Here is a 17,042-nt window from a genome sequence, read left to right on the forward strand (position 1 = left end):
TAAATTAAAATTAGTGTTATGTAATATAGGCAAGATTGCAAAAATCATCCTAAAGTTTGGTAGTAGTTGATATACCTTTGAACTTTCAATGGTAAAAATGGAGCTATCAAACTTATTCAAGTGTTAAATTTAGACTGTCAAGTTTAAAATAGTTATAAAAATTTGATCTAATTTGAATCCTTGAACTTATACAACTATTACGATTATGATTCAAGGAGATGATCCAGTTGAGTTTCCTCTAAGATGATGTGGTTACAATTCTTCATATCTAATTGCCCATGGCCGTGATGTCAAATACAATATGTGTTTATCATAAGAATTATATTTAATTAATTGAGTAGTTAATAATCATAAATTAAAATCAATGTTATGTAATATATGGCAATTTGCAAAAATCACTCATGAAATATAGTGGTAGTTGCAATTACACCCTCAAACTTTCAATGGTACAAATTGAGTCCTCAAACTTATATTGTTAAATTTGGACCCTCAAACTTGAAATAACTATAGATGTTGGACCTATAGATCGAGTCCTCAAACTTATACAATTGTTATAGTTATGATTCAAGGAGGAGATGATCTAGTCGTGTTTCCTCCAAGATGATGTGATTAAAATTCTTCAAATCCAATTGTCTAGGGGCCATTCAATCGTGATAATTAGATCATATGTGACCTCGACAAGAAAAGTGTGTCTAACGTTAAAAACACTTACTTTCTGGGGTGAAGTTGGCTAACTTGAATTATGTTTGTTCCTCTATAGGAGATGTCTTTATGAACTTGTAATAGTCCATATGGAAGGCTAAGATTTGGTAATGAAAAATTATCCATGATATTTTATTAAAAAACTAAAACTAGTATTGCTAAGAAAGCCGTTCTAACTTATCTAATATGCCTCATTTTCAAGAATCGTGTGGAAATGACAACTCATTTTATGTGGCAATGTCAGGTATCTATGGAGATTTGGCCTCGGTTTCTTTCCACTAACATTAATCCTCTTTGTGATGGTAGGTTTTCATGGAGTTATCGAGATCACTAGCACTAGCTCTTTGCACATGTCACCTTTGATTCTCTGGTCAGGTAGCAGCCACTTGCAGTGTCTTTTTGGAAGTTGAACACATGATGCTACTTGAAGTCATGTATCTAATATGAGTGGCCCTGGTTGGGTGTTTTTAAGATCATTTGGGTCATGTGCCATTTGGATGAACTGACGTTAATTCCTATATGTTGTGAAGTTAAGATCTTTGAAGTGATGGCAGTTTGTCTTAAAACGGAAAACATTTTTCAGATTATTAATTCAAATCTCTTGGTTGAATTTGATTGTTTAAAGGCGATCAACTTGTTGAATAATGTTGTGGTCGATATCTTTGAGGTCTCTTTCTCCATTGATGAGGTTAAGACTTAAGATAATGTTATGGGAGCTATCTTTTCCTCTCATGTTGATCACTGATGTCAAAATGTCCTAACATACTCTTTTTGCAACTAGTGCTGTGAGTCTTCCCTTCTTACTACTTCTTATCCTAAAAGATTTTTTTATACTCGTGTTTTGTGATGTAATCTTTTTAGTTTGTTTGTTTTTTTTTTTTTTTATAGTATCATCCTAAGTAAAAGATGACATTTCCTTTTATTGTTTCACTAGTATTTATAAAAGATATCAAAGACGTCAATATATCTTTAATATCAATGTTGAATCATTCAATTTAAGAATATATTTACATGTCAACGAATATTTTAACCATTGACTACAGAGACAATATTCGAACTTTCTCTAAATATGGGGACGAAATTTATAATTTAACTTACAAAAATTTATCTTTACATTTGCGGATACAATTCACAAATTCCGAAACCATGATAAAGGCCTTAGTCTGCCACGTGACAAATACACAGGTGGCAAGTGACCAAATCAAAATCATCCACATGATGAAAACTTAAGGGACAGCTCAGATCCCAACAGCCAATAAAAAACAGCCATGAAGCTGACGTGGCCGATTTGATCGATTTCCCAAAACCTCTGCGAAATAATATAATAAAAAAATAAAAAGAAAACCGTTACAATTTTTTTCCCTCCACACATTTTCCCATTGCCTTATCTTCCTTTCCCTCCAAACAGGGAGGGAGAATCCATCAACCATCTTCCAATAATCCTACACAATTTCTGCTCAATTTTTCCTCTCCAATGGCGACCAAATTGACGCTCTCCTTAGCATCCTCGAGTTCGCTCACTGTTCCGATTCAGAATCAGAAACCAGCAGCTTCTCTGTTTTCTTCTTCTTCTTCAAGGTCCCAATTGGTTAGGGTTTCTAGCCGGCGCCTGTTCCTTCGACGGCGAGTGGTTCTTCCACCTCCCCGGGCAACTACTGATCAACCAGGTTAGTGTTTTCTTTTTGTTACCAACTCAACTAACCAATATATTAGTGAGTAGTGTTGAGATTAGTTAGTGCGATTTGTTAATGGGAGTGGGAGGCAGGGGTGGCAAGATTAGTTTGTGTTTGATGGTTGACGTAGTGGTATAATTAAATTCACTGTAACATATTAGATTAAATTTTTGAATTAACGGGTGATTTAACATCGTATCACGTAGTAGATTGTCTTGAAAATTTATAATACTTATTGAGATTTTTATATATTTTTGAATGTATAAGTGAAGGGAGTGTTGAAGTATTGATATAATTAAATTTATTATATAGTATTGATATATCTTCTATGTATTTATGTTCGTTTTTTGGAGTGTTTTGTTAGAACTTTGAAGAATACTTCTAACCGATAATAATACTAAAAAAAAATAATTAAAAGTAGTTTGAAAAAGTTTGGAAACAGATTAGAGTGAACTCAAAATGCTTTTGTTCGAAACATTTTTCTTCTAGAAGTGATGTTTCACTTAAAAACACTTTTTGTTCCAAGGACATTTCAAATTCACTCTTAGTTTGAGAGGTCAGGTTCCTTGGGAAAAAAAAACGGTGTAAATATGAACTAATGATGCTGTTTGTTTCTTTCATTTTCCTAGTATTTGTTGTTTTTATTCTAGAGTAGAAGTGTTCTTATTTAAAATCACTATACAATACTTTGAAATAATTATACATTAAAATAATTAAAACAACCAAGATTGAAACGTTTTTGAAGGTTAACATTCTAATGTTGTAGAGTGGAAAAATCACTTAAACTAGTGATAGGTACTACATTTTAGATTTATTGAAAGTAAATGGAATAAAATTGAACTTATGAAAGCATACATACTAAAATTGGACGAGTCCCAAATAAGTTAGGAGAAGTTAGAAATTTGCAATCAAGCATTTCATCCTCTTTAAATAAGTTAGGTGAAGTTACAAATTTAGTCTATAAATTTTCAATTTTTTTTTTTTTTTTAATTTTTAGAATTCATGTATCTACTCGAACAAAATTTTAAGTTTAAGGCTCCGCTAAGCATAAAATTCATACTTGAATCTAATAGATAAATTAATGTTTAAAAATGTTGAATTTGTCAAGGACCTATTAGGCACAAAATTGAAAGTGTATGGACTTAAAGAAATACAAATCTGGATACGAGACACGAATATGATATGGATACGGACACGGTGACACTTCATTTTTTAAAAATGTAGGACATGACATGGCAATGACATGTTTATTAAAATATATATCGTTTTTATACCCGAAGAAAATTCAAAGTAAATGGGTTGCTTGATATATTTCACACTTAAAATGTATTATTATTGTCATATATGTATCTTTTTAGTCTACTCTGACAAGTGTTCTATGCATGTTTAACACATTTGTTGTATTAACAAGTGTCCAACAAGCATCAAAGTATCCAAGACATAAAATAAAGTGTCCATACTTCTTGATGGACCAATATCGTTTATAGACCTTATTAGAAACTTTTGAAAGTTAAGTGCTTGTGTGTTAACATTGTTGTTTTTTTCCCCTCACTTTTTTTTTTTTTTTTTTCTTTTTATTATTATTATTTTAAAAAACCTACATCTGATAACTATTTTTTTTCTTTTTTCTTTTTTTATTGAAAATAGAAACAAAAATAAGTATGATAATCATTTCTTGTGTCTTATTCTCTAATATTGCAAGTTAAAAATGTAAAGTCGTATATGAAAATTAATTTTAAAAATTAAAAATCCAAGATTTTTATGTGATATATTTTTTAGATGTTTATTATGCATTTTATAAGTTGATTAATAATAAAAATTATTTTATTTATATTTTGGAAAAAAAACTGGAAACAGTAGTAAGAAACAAAAAATTGATTTTGTGGTTTCCAAAATTTCTCTACACTTATGGAAATGTTATGAAAATTGAGCAACGAGAAACAAAAACAGTTCCCAAACACTTTTATTTCTAAAATACTAGGGGGAAAAAAATGTACACGAGAAACAGGAACAACTCCTAATTTGCTTGCAGATCCTCATGAAATTAATCCTTTGAAATAAAATGTTCACCAGATATCTGATTCTGTAATTTTTATGAAAGGTTTGGTATGACAATTAGAAGATAATATTGAAAACTTCTTGGCTTTCACACCATCTTGTTTGCCTCTAGAGAAGGTTCAGAAAGGAAAATTTGATTAATCCTTGATTGCAAGAAGAAAATGCAATGTGCTGAGTCCAACTCTCTTTCAGGTCAGGTTGAGGAAGATGAAGTTGTTGATAGTAACGTCCTTCAATATTGTAGCCTAGACAAGAAGGAGAAAAAGTCCATTGGAGAACTTGAGCAAGAATTTCTCCAAGCTTTACAGGTACATTGTATAAAGATTCTCAACATTGAATTCTGAATCTCTTTATCAACGTTTTCTTGTAATTTATGCAAGATTTGATATTTTTAAGGTTTAATTATAAATTTAGTTTCTATGACAAGGAGAAAATTAGAATTTAGCACTATGATTTAAAAGTTAAAATTTATTCCCATGGTTTGTTAACAAACTACAAGGTTGAAATTCGTACTATTAAAACCATGAGATTTAAATTCTAACATTTTTTAAATTATAAATATCAAAATTGTAATTTAACATTAGGACTTGAAGTTTGGTATCAGAATTGATCTAGTTTGAACTCAGGAAACTCATAATGTTTTTATGCCTCTAGAAGTTTGATAACTTAGATTGTATGCACTCTCGAGTCAAAGTTTTCATATTTGGATTTTGTTACAAAGCAATTTACTTGGTAAGAAAGAATTTGTTGAGTACTTTTGGCTCAAATGATTGATGAGAAGCACTTCTAAAGTACTTTAAAAGCAGAGAATTAGGTATCAAAATGATTTGTTAATTACAAAAACAATACTAAACAATTAAAAGTACTTTTAACAAAAAGTACTCATTCTTGAAGCACTACCAAATGCACCCTAAAATAGTTTCTCTTCGCTTGGTGCAGGCATTCTATTACGAGGGTAAAGCAATTATGTCAAACGAGGAATTTGATAATCTCAAGGAAGAACTTATGTGGGAAGGCAGCAGTGTTGTAATGCTAAGTACGTACTGATCAAACAATCAAATCTCTCCCTCTATACCCAATTCGATTGAAGATTGATCAGATACTTACAATTTGTGATACAGGTTCTGATGAACAAAAGTTTTTGGAAGCTTCAATGGCATATGTATCTGGAAATTCGATTATGACGGATAAAGAATTTGACGAATTGAAGCTGAGACTTAAGGTATATTAAAATTAGTTACAGTTTTAATCTCTGCTGGGCTGATTGAATTGCAACTTTATCTTGATTAACTCCTACATGGTTTTAAAGTTGTAATTTATTTTCTTTTTCTAATTATATGGCCATGTGACGAGAAGTTACTACAGGAGGGAAACGGAAGATGTAATTGGAAATTATTAGGGGGCATGCAGATTTTATAATCCACCTCCCCCTTAATTTTTCCCACGCGGCCCCTTCCTTTTGTTGATGATCTCTACAGAGTGGATCAAAGTTTTTTGTTCTTTTTTGGGCTTGGTTAATATGGTTGCCAGAGGACTAACATAATTATACTGATAAGTGAAACAAATAATGCCTTGTGGAATCTTAGCCATGTAACCCTGTCTCTCCACTGTCCTTTTCAAGTACATTTCACTTCACAATCAACAGTCCTCAACTCAAGAATTTGTTTGGACCATGCCCCTCATTATATAGTTACTGCCTTACTGGATACAAATGAGAAGTTCCAAAGGAGGTGCCCCAATGTGCATTTTGTCCCAACCTTGGATGGAAGCTGTTTTCATGAATGTACAATGGAGAAGTGGGTGTTCTACTCATTTTCAGGAAGTTTGGTAGTTTAAGAATAGATGCAGATGAGGACTTGGAATAGCTCAAGCCAGAGGTGCCACCTTTTTCTGCCTCATTCTTTAATATTCTTGTTATTTTGTCTCAAAAAGATAACACAAGAACAATTAGGCCTAGTTTGTGAGTCCTCAAGTGCAAGCAATATCAATAACCTACCCATATTTGGGGTTTGTTAAATATCTATCTAATCTCATTCCATGGTTTAGAGTAGAAAACCACGTGAAGATAATAGTGGTTTACATAAGACAGAGACATAACTTGGAAATAAATTTGTAATTGAGTTTTGTAACTCTGTTCACTTGCTTGATTTGTGAAGAATGGGAACCCATTTAGAGTTGGGTATGTACAACCACTTTTCCTTAATACATGGAGAGGTCACAACAATATATAAAGTTACAAAACTAATAATCAAATCTAAACAATCTAACTAAATCTGGAAGGAAATCACAACCATTCCTAATACACCAACTCAAAACGCATGACGGGAGAGGAGTCATGAGTTTGGAAGAACAAGGGGCAAAGGAGTGGGAAGAGAGTGATTTAGTGAACAAGTCTGCAACTTGGTTCTGTGAAGAAATGAACCGAACCGGTAGATCTTTCTGAACAAACTTCTCTTGAATAAAGTGATAATCAATTTTGATATGCTTGGTCTGAGCATGAAAGACCGAATTACTGGCAAGATAAATAGTAGACATTATCACACCACAGCCGTAGCCAGTAAACATCAGAAGCAGTACTAGCAAGGGACCGATACTCAGCCTCCGTTGAGGATTTGGACACAGTATGTTGTTTTTTTGGTACACCATGAAACAGGAGAGGAGCCAAGAAACACAACATAACCAGAAGTGGAACAACGATCCGAAGAATCACTTACCCAATCAACATCACAAAAAGCTTGGAGATGTAACCTGCCAGGTTTGAATAGGATCCCAAGGGTTCGTGTGCCACAAAGATACCGAAGAATGCGCTTGACAGCAGAAAAGTGAACAACAGTAGGTCGTTGCAGAAATTGACTAACACGATTAACAGCAAAGGCAATGTTTGGGTGAGTGAATGTGAGGTATTGGAGGGAGCCCACTAGCTGTCTGTAGAGAGTGATATCAGAAAAGGTGGAGCAAAAGCATGAAGATCCACCGTTGTAGACATAGGTGTCAAACAAGGCTTAGTAGTAGACATTCCACAAGACTGGAGTAGATCCAGAAGATATTTAGCCTGATTGACAAAAAGACCCCCAGCAACAGTCTGTAGAGATCCATAATCATGAACCATCTATTCTTAGCATGGTGGTTTGAGATTCATTACTCAATTATATTGTTACAGTTCCTTCCACGAACATAGGTGCCTCATCTCTATTGTCCGTCCCTTCATGAACTTGCGTACCGAGGCCAAAGTGAGAATCCAAGCTACTTATTATATGCGTGTCTTAAACATAGGATTCCATCTTTCAATGATAGTCCCCAAGCATTTCATTCAACATATCCACATATACATACAGTCTTAAACGTGAACATGATCAGAGCTACACCTTACATCTCTATCAATGTATGTTAACTTGCTAAGGGGGAACTAAGCCTGAAGAAAAGGCACTTGCATTGAATGTATTCATGAATGAAATTCAAAGAATTGTAAAGAACTTTATAACTAGCCTGTGGTCAAAGTCTCTAGGATGTGAATGGTAAAAACTGTACAGAGTTGACTTAGGCAAATGATCTTCCTTCATTACTAGGTTGAGCTCTGTCATAGGGGAAAAAATATATGAAGACTCACTGAATGTTTTTAGAGTTTAAGCTTTGAGTCTTGATAGGAAGAATAATATGGGCATGTTTGGAATGACTTTTCATGTTAGTCATTCCAAACAAGCCCATGATCTCCTCCCCAGAAATTGTGTTTTTAAGGTGCTAATCAACAACTTAGTAGAGAGATTTTTTTCCACTGAGAAAAAAAGGTCTCTTTCAAAATTGAACAAGCAGAAAAATGAATGCTTTCTGCAGCAGTTCCTACTATCCTACTACTAAAGCATAACACAAAACAAATAAAATGAAGTTAATACATTCAAGTCTAAAGGGTGTTCAATATCTCTAATGCGATAAACTTGAATTTATTGAACTTTCAGATGGAAGGGAGTGAAATTGTGGTTGAGGGTCCCCGTTGCAGTCTCCGGAGTAGAAAGGTATGTATAATTGAGTATATGGATTCAATCCATTTTATAATTGGGCGAGTTGAGTATGGTGAAATATGTTTGGTTATCAAAAGTAATTTTGGGAATTCTTTGTACACTTAGAAAGAAGTACTTATCCGAAAAATGCTTAGACAAAATATTTTTTGGGTGGGGGGTGCAAAATGCAAATGATACTTCAATGGGCTAACTTGTTCTGTTTGCATATCTATTACAGGTTTATAGTGACCTTTCTGTGGACTACTTTAAGATGTTCCTCTTGAATGTTCCAGCCACTGTAGTTGCACTCGGACTGTAAGTCTCCAACTAACTATTTCAATTTAGTCTCTTTTAAGAACCATCTCAACCAAAAACTTGCAGATTATGTGATGATATCTGATCTAGAAAATCTTGAAGGGCACATAAAACTTTCGGGAAAAGAATATCTGTATCTTGAAGGGCACATAATATTTTTTATCTTAAATGCTGTAATCTTAATCTTAAAAGTGAACAACGGTTGCTACTTTTACCTTCTGATAAATTTCCAATATATATATATTTTACGTTAATATAAGTTTTTTAAAAATAAGAAACCAAAAATTAAGGACCGTTTGATAATCATATATATATATATTTTTTTTTTGAAAAGTAAGCCTATTTCATTCACATTTTTTACAATGATTTGCATATTTCTTAAGTATAATAGTTGAATTCTTATCCAAATTCTAAAAATAAAAACAACTTTTTGAAAGCACTTTTTTTAGTTCTCAAAATTTGGCTTGATTTTTTAAACCATTGGTGAAAAGTAGATAACGAATGAAAAAATTTGGAAGTAGAAGTATCGTCTTTGACTTAATCTTCATAAACAAAAACTAAAAAAAAATAATTACCAAACGGGACCTAAATTATTATCAAGTTTGGCCTAAAACTAAATCTTGAAACTATGGCAAGGTACTTGTGATATTGCAATTTTATCATGCCTGACCAATATTTGTTTCTGCATTTGCCTAACACATACATTCTCTTATGGATCCTTTTAGGTTCTTCTTCCTGGATGATATCACCGGATTTGAAATTACATACTTGTTGGAGGTAAATTTTCATCTTCTTTCATTATGGCGCGAAGCCTTATTTCTAATTCTGTCGATATGACATCTCAAATTAATAATTTTGCTACCCCTTCCTTTTAACTCTCCAATTCTCAAGCTCTTACCCTGACTTTTCCTTAACCAAGTTTTGAAAATAAACAAGATATTTCTCTAATCAATTGCATCCTCTAAAATAATCCTATCAGCATCTTCGAAACTACATAATTCCTGTCACACAAGGAACAAAACCCTTTTTAAGCTTTATAGAGCTAGTTTTTAGCAAGCGACAGCAGTGACTACAATGATCTCTCTTTTTATTGGCATATGAATTGTCAATCAATTCTTTTTCAAGAGAAAGCTCTATAGGTAAAGAATAAGGTAGCAGAGAGCTTCCACCAAACATTGCACCATTTGTTTAATTCTAAACTCTCATGAGACATAATAACTTCTTACTTTATGCTCTTATAACTTGGAATTTGTTCACACTGAGTTGTGTATGCAGCTTCCAGAGCCATTCAGTTTCATCTTTACTTGGTTTGCCGCTGTGCCATTTCTGGTTTGGTTAGCTCTTACCCTCACAAATGCAGTTGTTAGAGACTCTTTGATCTTGAAGGTAGAGTTCTTTGTCACCAGTTTTTTTGCCAATTTACACCTTGAAATGGCCTATGGAGCAATCCTGACTGAAGAAGAATCTTATTTAGGGACCTTGTCCAAACTGTGGAACTGAGAACGTTTCCTTCTTTGGCACCATACTGTCAGTTTCGAGTGGTGGCAGCACAAACAATCTCAAGTGCTCGAAGTAAGTACGAATCTCATAAATTTGCAACCATTAGTATCAACATACCTATGATCTTCTTTTCTCAATTAGTAGATCCATCATCCAGCTGCTCATCTTATAACTTCTCAATGTAAAAACTAAATATTTTCCTCAGCTGTGGAACCGAGCTGGTTTACAACTCAAAAACACGCCTGATTACGTTACCAGAAGGAAGCAACGCCTAAGTGAGAGGTACACTTTGAGATCATCTTCAATCCCCTGAGGAATTGTCTTTTAACATGCATCTACTGAACATTAATTTCTAAGGAACCAAAGTTCATCCCACTTTCCAACTCAGTTCGACATTTGAGAACTCATGCCCCTTATCTCAAACCCCATCTCATGCTACTTACTTAATATCTGTTGACAAAAATCCAGGATTTGTTAGCTGCAATTCCAGGAGAAACAAGACCAAAGGATATCATTAGGCAGTTACAAGAATTCTCCATGGTTGGATACTAAGGATTTTAAGATATTTAAAACCCTGCCTTGTAGAGAGTGGATTCTTCAACTGTTGTACAACATTGTATCTTGATGTACAAATTTGTGAATACTCATCATGTATAAACGATACCTAGAGAAGGGTGTGATGAAGTTTCAGAATGCCATCCAATAAAACATAATTCATGTACGTAAATCATCAATCTAGTTGAATATTTCAAAACTAAACTTTGCAGTTGAACAGAATGGAAAAGTATTTCCTTTGAGAAATAGAGTTTCTAATATACATAGAGATCTAACAATACAATATCTGGGGAAATATAAGAGGAGGTTATTAAATATAAGAGGAGGTTATAAAAATTCACAATCAATACAATCTGTTCTTCTACCTCACATGACATCTAAATATAGAACATAAAAAATGCAGAACAGAATCGATACTACAAATGACGCCAAATCCAATCTTCTAAGGCAGCAAACAAATAACTCTCACTCTTCAACTAAATAATAGCATCCTTCAACATAACCAAGATTTCTATAGGATTGCCACGTCCAGATAGTCTCCAATCTACATTTTTAAAGTTAAAAACACATGAGAAGATATATCAGTTTATCCTCATAAACTTTCAAATAACTTAGTTCATGAACCCTAAATTTACCTGGAAGTCCAATTCACCCAATGCCTTGCTATCGTCTAACCTCCTCCCATTTCCATAAGAATGTGTCATCCCCACCTTAAAACGAGTATATCATTTTCATATTAAGAAAATGAAAACAATTTATCCAAACAAGTAGCGCATTTAATAAGTAAACTGCTAAACATTTAGTACAATTGTAAATGAGAATAATTTAAATTCCATTGCAGTTGCAGGTGATGTTTATGTTAACATTCACTAACCTGTTTCAAAACAAATCGACCGCGCTTATCGGGATAAACAAAAGCAAAAGAAAGTTTGGCATTTCTTCTTCTTGCCTCTGGAGCAACCTCCTTAACCTAAAATTAGATGGTCATTTGTCAAATACAGAACAGCAGCAGCAAAAATAGATAGAAAAACACTAGAGAAGAAACGGATGAATGTAGGTTTTCAGCATACTAGATCGGTCAGCTCCCGAAGTGTTGCATCTTTCCATGTATAAATCTGAACCTCATCTTTGGGTTCCTTACCTCTAATTGCAAAATCATCATCAGTGTGATGACCTCCAACCTGCAAAAAAATGTAAATGAAGCATATTTTGTATAATAATGTCTGCAGTAAGATGAAAATACATTATGAAGCAAATTTTTCTCAATATACTTCCCAAGTGCACCAATCAGAAAAGAAAAACATGTGGACAACAAGAAAAACTTCAACACAATCTTCACACAACAAAAGAAACTGCCATACTGATTCAAGACGAGGTATCATCAAAGGTACTGGCAAGTCAATAATGGAAAACAGATACCTATTCTCTCAAATTCCAAAAGAACGATGATTAAATCAGACAAGCATGCTTCTCGATGAATTCAAATGTACCTTAGTGAAAACGCGAAGCAACAAAGGGCAAGTCTTGAGATCACCACAGAGGAAAAGAAAATTTGCAAAAAACGAAACGAAGAGAAACGTCAGTTGAATTAACGAACCCAAGATTTCAGAAACCATAAACTTATCTGAGTGATGAAAATAAAAATAGGAGCGGAAGCAGCAAGCCCTAAGAGAAACCTTTTCGCGGTCGACAGGCTCGAAACGAGGACGAGGAGGAGGTGGCGGAGCTTTGGGCGGAGGAAGTGGCCGCCCCGACGGTCTCCCTTGCGACGGAGCAGTTGCAGCTCCGCTCATCTTCTCGTCTCTGCTTCTCTTGTCCATAGTCGTAGTGTTACAAACTTCTGATTCTTCCATTTTTGGTTTAGCCATTTCTTCGTCTCGTTTTGGGCTTTTGGAATGAATTGGGCCGAAAGTGGGAGAAGCTAAGCCCACTGCCTTTATAGCCCATTTTGATACATTTCTCCCTTAATTGTAGGCCTATATTACAATATTGTCCTCTAAATCCAATTTATTACATAGGATTGTAAATTTTTACTAGTATTGTAGTGCATTTACCATTAGGACCTCATCCAATGTTTTTATAAAATAAAACAAAATTTAAAGAAAAATGACGTGACTCTTTTGTGACCATTTAATTAACAACTAATTAATCAGTCGATTAATAGCTTGATTGAGCCTGAAATTATAAATTGGAGCGAGTTAAGTAAGCCCAAAACAAATTCAAGCCCCTTACAAAAATTTGGTTCAAATAAAAGATTAAGCCCAAATAAAACAAGTCTAAGCCCAACAAGCAGTTGGACTCAAGCCCATGGGAAATCTAGCCTCAACCAAGGGTCATGAGAAGAGCAGAGAGACGCAACCAAATTCACCACATCACCTTGTCACGATTATTCTTGAAGAAATTCTCACCTGGATAAGAGGTAAAGATGTCCACGGGACGGGGCGGGGCCGGGACACCATTCCCCATCCCGTCCTCGCTCCCCATTTCATTTCCCATCCCGTGAAATTCCTTACGGGGATCAGGGCAGGGCGAGGATCGAGTTCCCCGCGGGAAACTTTTTCCCGTAACTTTTTTTTTTTGTAAAAAGCCAATTAATTTAAATCACCAATGTGAGCAAATTTTAATTAAATAATTAACTTTATCACTAAATTGTTTATTATGGTTGGTTTTATATAACAATTTGAATTTAAAGATAAATTACTCAAATTTTGGCCTAAAAATGCTAATTAATTTTTTTAGTAGATAGAAATAAATATAAATCAAATTATTCACATATATAATCTAAATTTAAACATATTCATTATGTTTCCCAATAAATAATCAAATTTAAGATTTAAATGTAATATTTATATAATAATAATAATAACATAATATTAGATAACAATAGTAAAAGCTAATCGGGGCGGGGTCGGGGGCGGAGACGGGGAATGTCGTCCCTGTCCCCGTCTAGTTTACGGAAAAAAAATTTCTCCTACACCCTCCCCATCCACCTAATCGGGGAATCCCTGCCCCCTTCAAGGCGGGGCCTATGGGACCCATCCCCGTAGGAAAACTGGATATCTCTAATAAGAGAACCAATAGAGAATGAAAAAGATCTTCCTTAGGCGAAAACAAAGATCGTAAATTAGAAAAAGACCGTAGTTGAAATCGTTCATTGATGATCTTCTCGATGGAAAGCATCTTCCTTGAGAATTCAAAACAATTATTTCAATTCATTAGAAAAATAAAAATATAGGACTGTTTTTTACCACCATCGATAAATTATTACTCCAACAAAGTTTTCCACAAAAACATGACATTGTCAAAGACTAATAGGCTAAGAAATTGGATTTTTCCCAACTTTTTAACCATGGATTTTGGTCGGGATTTTCGGTTTTTGCTATTCTTCAATTCAAAACCCCAAATTTTGCTATCTGATAAAAAATTTCCTGATCTCTGAATAACATTTAAAAAATTTATTAATGAATTGGCTTTTAAAAAAATAAAATTAAAAAAAAAAAAAAAAAAAACTAATCAGAACTACAAAATATTATTCAATCTAAATCTCAATCTCACACCAACATTAAAAAGAACATACACTCAATTTATGTTAAATAATAAGAAAAAAATTAAAACATATGACATACCTTTGAATTAAAAGAAAAGAGTATGATTGTTCAATTAAACAAGAAAAAGAAAAAAAATTCCTCCTCATTTTGGGAATAATGTATAAATTTTCTAAAAACAAAAATCTACTTCCAAAAAACAACTTAGCAGCTCCAAAAGCATGAGCTGAAATGACGTCTCTCATTCCAATCTTGAGCATCATTTCACCCTATTCAAGATGCTGGAATGAACTAATTCCCTGTAAAGAAGAACAAACGTGATTAGTGGCTCATGAATCCAGTATCCAAGCATCATAGTCATTTTCCACTAAACAAGTTTTTAGAATAAGTAAATCATATTTACCTTCTTTCTCTTTCTTCTTATCCCCAAGGTACTTGGGGTAATTGCTTTTCCAGTGACCATCCACATTATAGTGGGAGCATTTGCCCTTATCAGCCTTAGCTTCACCCTTACCTTTTCCAGCAGCGGGAGCCTTCCTCTTCACTCCTTTCTTTTTCTGGATCTTTTTAGAACTAGAGGTCGAAAGAACAGACTTATTTCTAGAGGATGAACCCCTATAAAACTTTTTGGAATGGACAACATTTGTTTCTCCTTCTACTGGTCCCTTACCTTTCATAAGGGACTCAAAAGTCTGTAACTCGTTTAGAAGGGTAGTCAAACTGTACTGTAGTTTGTTCATAACCGCATTGCTGCAGAATTGAAGAAAACTCTTCGGAAGAGATTCTAAAATAAAGGTCACCTAATTCTGCTCGTCGATGACCACACCTTTCATTTTGATGACATTGAACTAGACCATCAGGTCGAGAACATGTTCTCTCATCGATCGGCTTTCTTTCATGTGCACATTATAAATGTAATCTTGAGGGTTTCATGCTGGATTTGAATGGATGGTTGTCCAAACATCTCCTAGAAGAACTCCATGATCTGACTTGCAGACATTATGGCCTCATACTTCTTGGTAAGAACGTCAGACAAACTTACTAAATATAGACTCGGGACTCATCATTAGCCTTCATCCAACGGTTATAAGAATCCTTTAACATTTGGGATGCATTTCGAGTGAGGACTGGAGGACATTCCACTGTAAAAAAAAAAAAAATTACAGATCATCAATAACCAGAATCATATTCAGGTTAGATTTCCATGTCGCATAGTTTTCACCAGTTAATTTCTCATTTGGAAGCAAAGATATGATTATGGAAGACATGCTGAAACATAAAACAATCAATTGACCGTATTAATTATATTTGTCATAACCTATTACTTAATAATCCAATCAATTTAGCAAAAACAAATGTAATAATAGAACCCTAATTGAACTATTGATTTTCGTTTTTACAACGATATTTCAGAGGTTTAGAGCAACAACCACTGAAGGATGATCGGCTAGTGTTCCCCTGAATCGAGACAATCTCAGCTAATCACTAACACCAAATTAACTCTTATTTCTATAGTTTTTAGCTACCATTGTTTCAGCTAAGGATTCATTAACTAATACAATTCATCCTATAAGTGTGACCCTCCCATTTTCGGATCCCAAAGGTACGCTTCTACAGGCTACCGAAGGGAAAGACAACTGTTGAAGATTAACCTAAGAAACCCTATCCATTGCTGGAGTTTGCGTTGTTTCGACCCCTATAATCAGACTCTTCGAAGAGATGGTCGCTCCAGGACAACATGCAACTGGACCATAGGAATCTCATAGTGCAACCTAATGGAAGAGACTGTAGGATACATTGACACGCGTCTGTTGGGTTGTATGTCCTAAAACTCGCAGTTTGTAATGTTAAACGTATTCTATTATCAATAAAGATGTTATTAATGTTTATTCAATAAAACTATTATTGAATATGTGAATTGCACTTGTAAAGTCTAAATCTAATAAACTAAAGATCCATGGCTATTATATGAATACATGAACTTTATGTGGAGACATAAAAGTGGATCAAGTTCAGTAAATAGCCAAAACGGTCTATAGTATATGAATAAGGCTGGGTACTTTATTCTGGTAACACTATTGGATGCGGCTCACTCTGTAGTTGTTACAATTTGTTGTAAAATTCTATAAACGAACTGATCCTAATTCATTCATATATTGACATGAGGAGTGAGGGCGTCCTATGCAATGAAATTGCATAAGATCGGACCAAAAATTAAGTCACTCTTACTTTATAACATTGTTTACTATTTAAGATTGACTATTTCACAGCGATGACCTTGGTAACTTGACCTTAATCCTGAGCTAACTATGAACTCCTATTTATTCGGGATTATCTTTAGATTTGCATGGGTGAGGGTTAGCTCAACAGCGTCGGCTCAATAAGCTTCCCATTTTAGGGGTAAGACCGGGTAGATAACTGGGGACATAGGGTGCAAGACGGAATTCACTCCTACCCGCCTTTAGGGATAGTAGAGAGGTTGTTCCCTTAAGTACTGACTCCGAGTCTTGAACAAGGGGCCCCACCCTCCCATTAGCCTGAGAGGACTCGGTTTAGTGATTGAATCACAAACCAATTGTTCATTATAGGATCAGTGGAACTTAAGAAGCAAAATGTAATCTCGGGGGTAAACAGCTTTTGACCCATTCGTTATTACAAACAACCTGTGAAGGGTTGACTTACTAATAATGGTTATATCG

The 17,042-nt window shown here is 34.3% G+C and overlaps 2 protein-coding genes across 2 annotated transcripts; one reads left to right on the top strand and one right to left on the bottom strand.

The window, feature by feature from the left end:
• The first annotated feature begins 2,064 nt into the window (after positions 1 to 2,064).
• On the top strand, positions 2,065 to 10,970 carry LOC120091245 (PGR5-like protein 1A, chloroplastic). The gene is made up of 11 exons (XM_039049187.1): positions 2,065 to 2,369; positions 4,626 to 4,741; positions 5,373 to 5,469; positions 5,555 to 5,655; positions 8,387 to 8,443; positions 8,667 to 8,743; positions 9,469 to 9,520; positions 10,019 to 10,129; positions 10,218 to 10,315; positions 10,449 to 10,525; positions 10,712 to 10,970. The coding sequence occupies exons 1-10, from the start codon at positions 2,177 to 2,179 to the stop codon at positions 10,516 to 10,518; spliced, it is 972 nt and encodes a 323-aa protein (XP_038905115.1). The 5' UTR covers positions 2,065 to 2,176; the 3' UTR covers positions 10,519 to 10,525; positions 10,712 to 10,970.
• Positions 10,971 to 11,035: 65 nt separating this feature from the next.
• Positions 11,036 to 12,681, bottom strand: LOC120091246 (histone deacetylase complex subunit SAP18-like). Its single transcript, XM_039049188.1, has 6 exons — positions 12,475 to 12,681; positions 12,289 to 12,321; positions 11,869 to 11,979; positions 11,673 to 11,768; positions 11,434 to 11,508; positions 11,036 to 11,342 (listed from the first exon to the last, which is right to left on the bottom strand). Exons 1-6 carry the CDS (start codon positions 12,664 to 12,666, stop codon positions 11,310 to 11,312), a joined length of 540 nt encoding a protein of 179 aa, XP_038905116.1. The 5' UTR covers positions 12,667 to 12,681; the 3' UTR covers positions 11,036 to 11,309.
• Positions 12,682 to 17,042: the final 4,361 nt, after the last annotated feature.

The sequence above is a fragment of the Benincasa hispida genome, chromosome 11 (assembly GCF_009727055.1).
Source record: "Benincasa hispida cultivar B227 chromosome 11, ASM972705v1, whole genome shotgun sequence".
NCBI lineage: Eukaryota > Viridiplantae > Streptophyta > Magnoliopsida > Cucurbitales > Cucurbitaceae > Benincasa > Benincasa hispida.

What these genes read in the sequence shown, in the direction of transcription:
- LOC120091246 (XM_039049188.1), bottom strand. Translation starts at nt 12,666, where the DNA reads ATGGCTAAACCAAAAATGGAAGAATCAGAAGTTTGTAACACTACGACT. An exon ending in TTCGGGAGCTGACCGATCTA is followed by an intron (nt 11,769 to 11,868) that starts GTATGCTGAAAA and finishes ATCTAATTTTAG; the next exon opens with GTTAAGGAGGTTGCTCCAGA. An exon ending in TGGGTGAATTGGACTTCCAG is followed by an intron (nt 11,343 to 11,433) that starts GTAAATTTAGGG and finishes TTAAAAATGTAG; the next exon opens with ATTGGAGACTATCTGGACGT.
- LOC120091245 (XM_039049187.1), top strand. Translation starts at nt 2,177, where the DNA reads ATGGCGACCAAATTGACGCTCTCCTTAGCATCCTCGAGTTCGCTCACT. An exon ending in AATTGAAGCTGAGACTTAAG is followed by an intron (nt 5,656 to 8,386) that starts GTATATTAAAAT and finishes TTGAACTTTCAG; the next exon opens with ATGGAAGGGAGTGAAATTGT. An exon ending in AACAATCTCAAGTGCTCGAA is followed by an intron (nt 10,316 to 10,448) that starts GTAAGTACGAAT and finishes TATTTTCCTCAG; the next exon opens with CTGTGGAACCGAGCTGGTTT.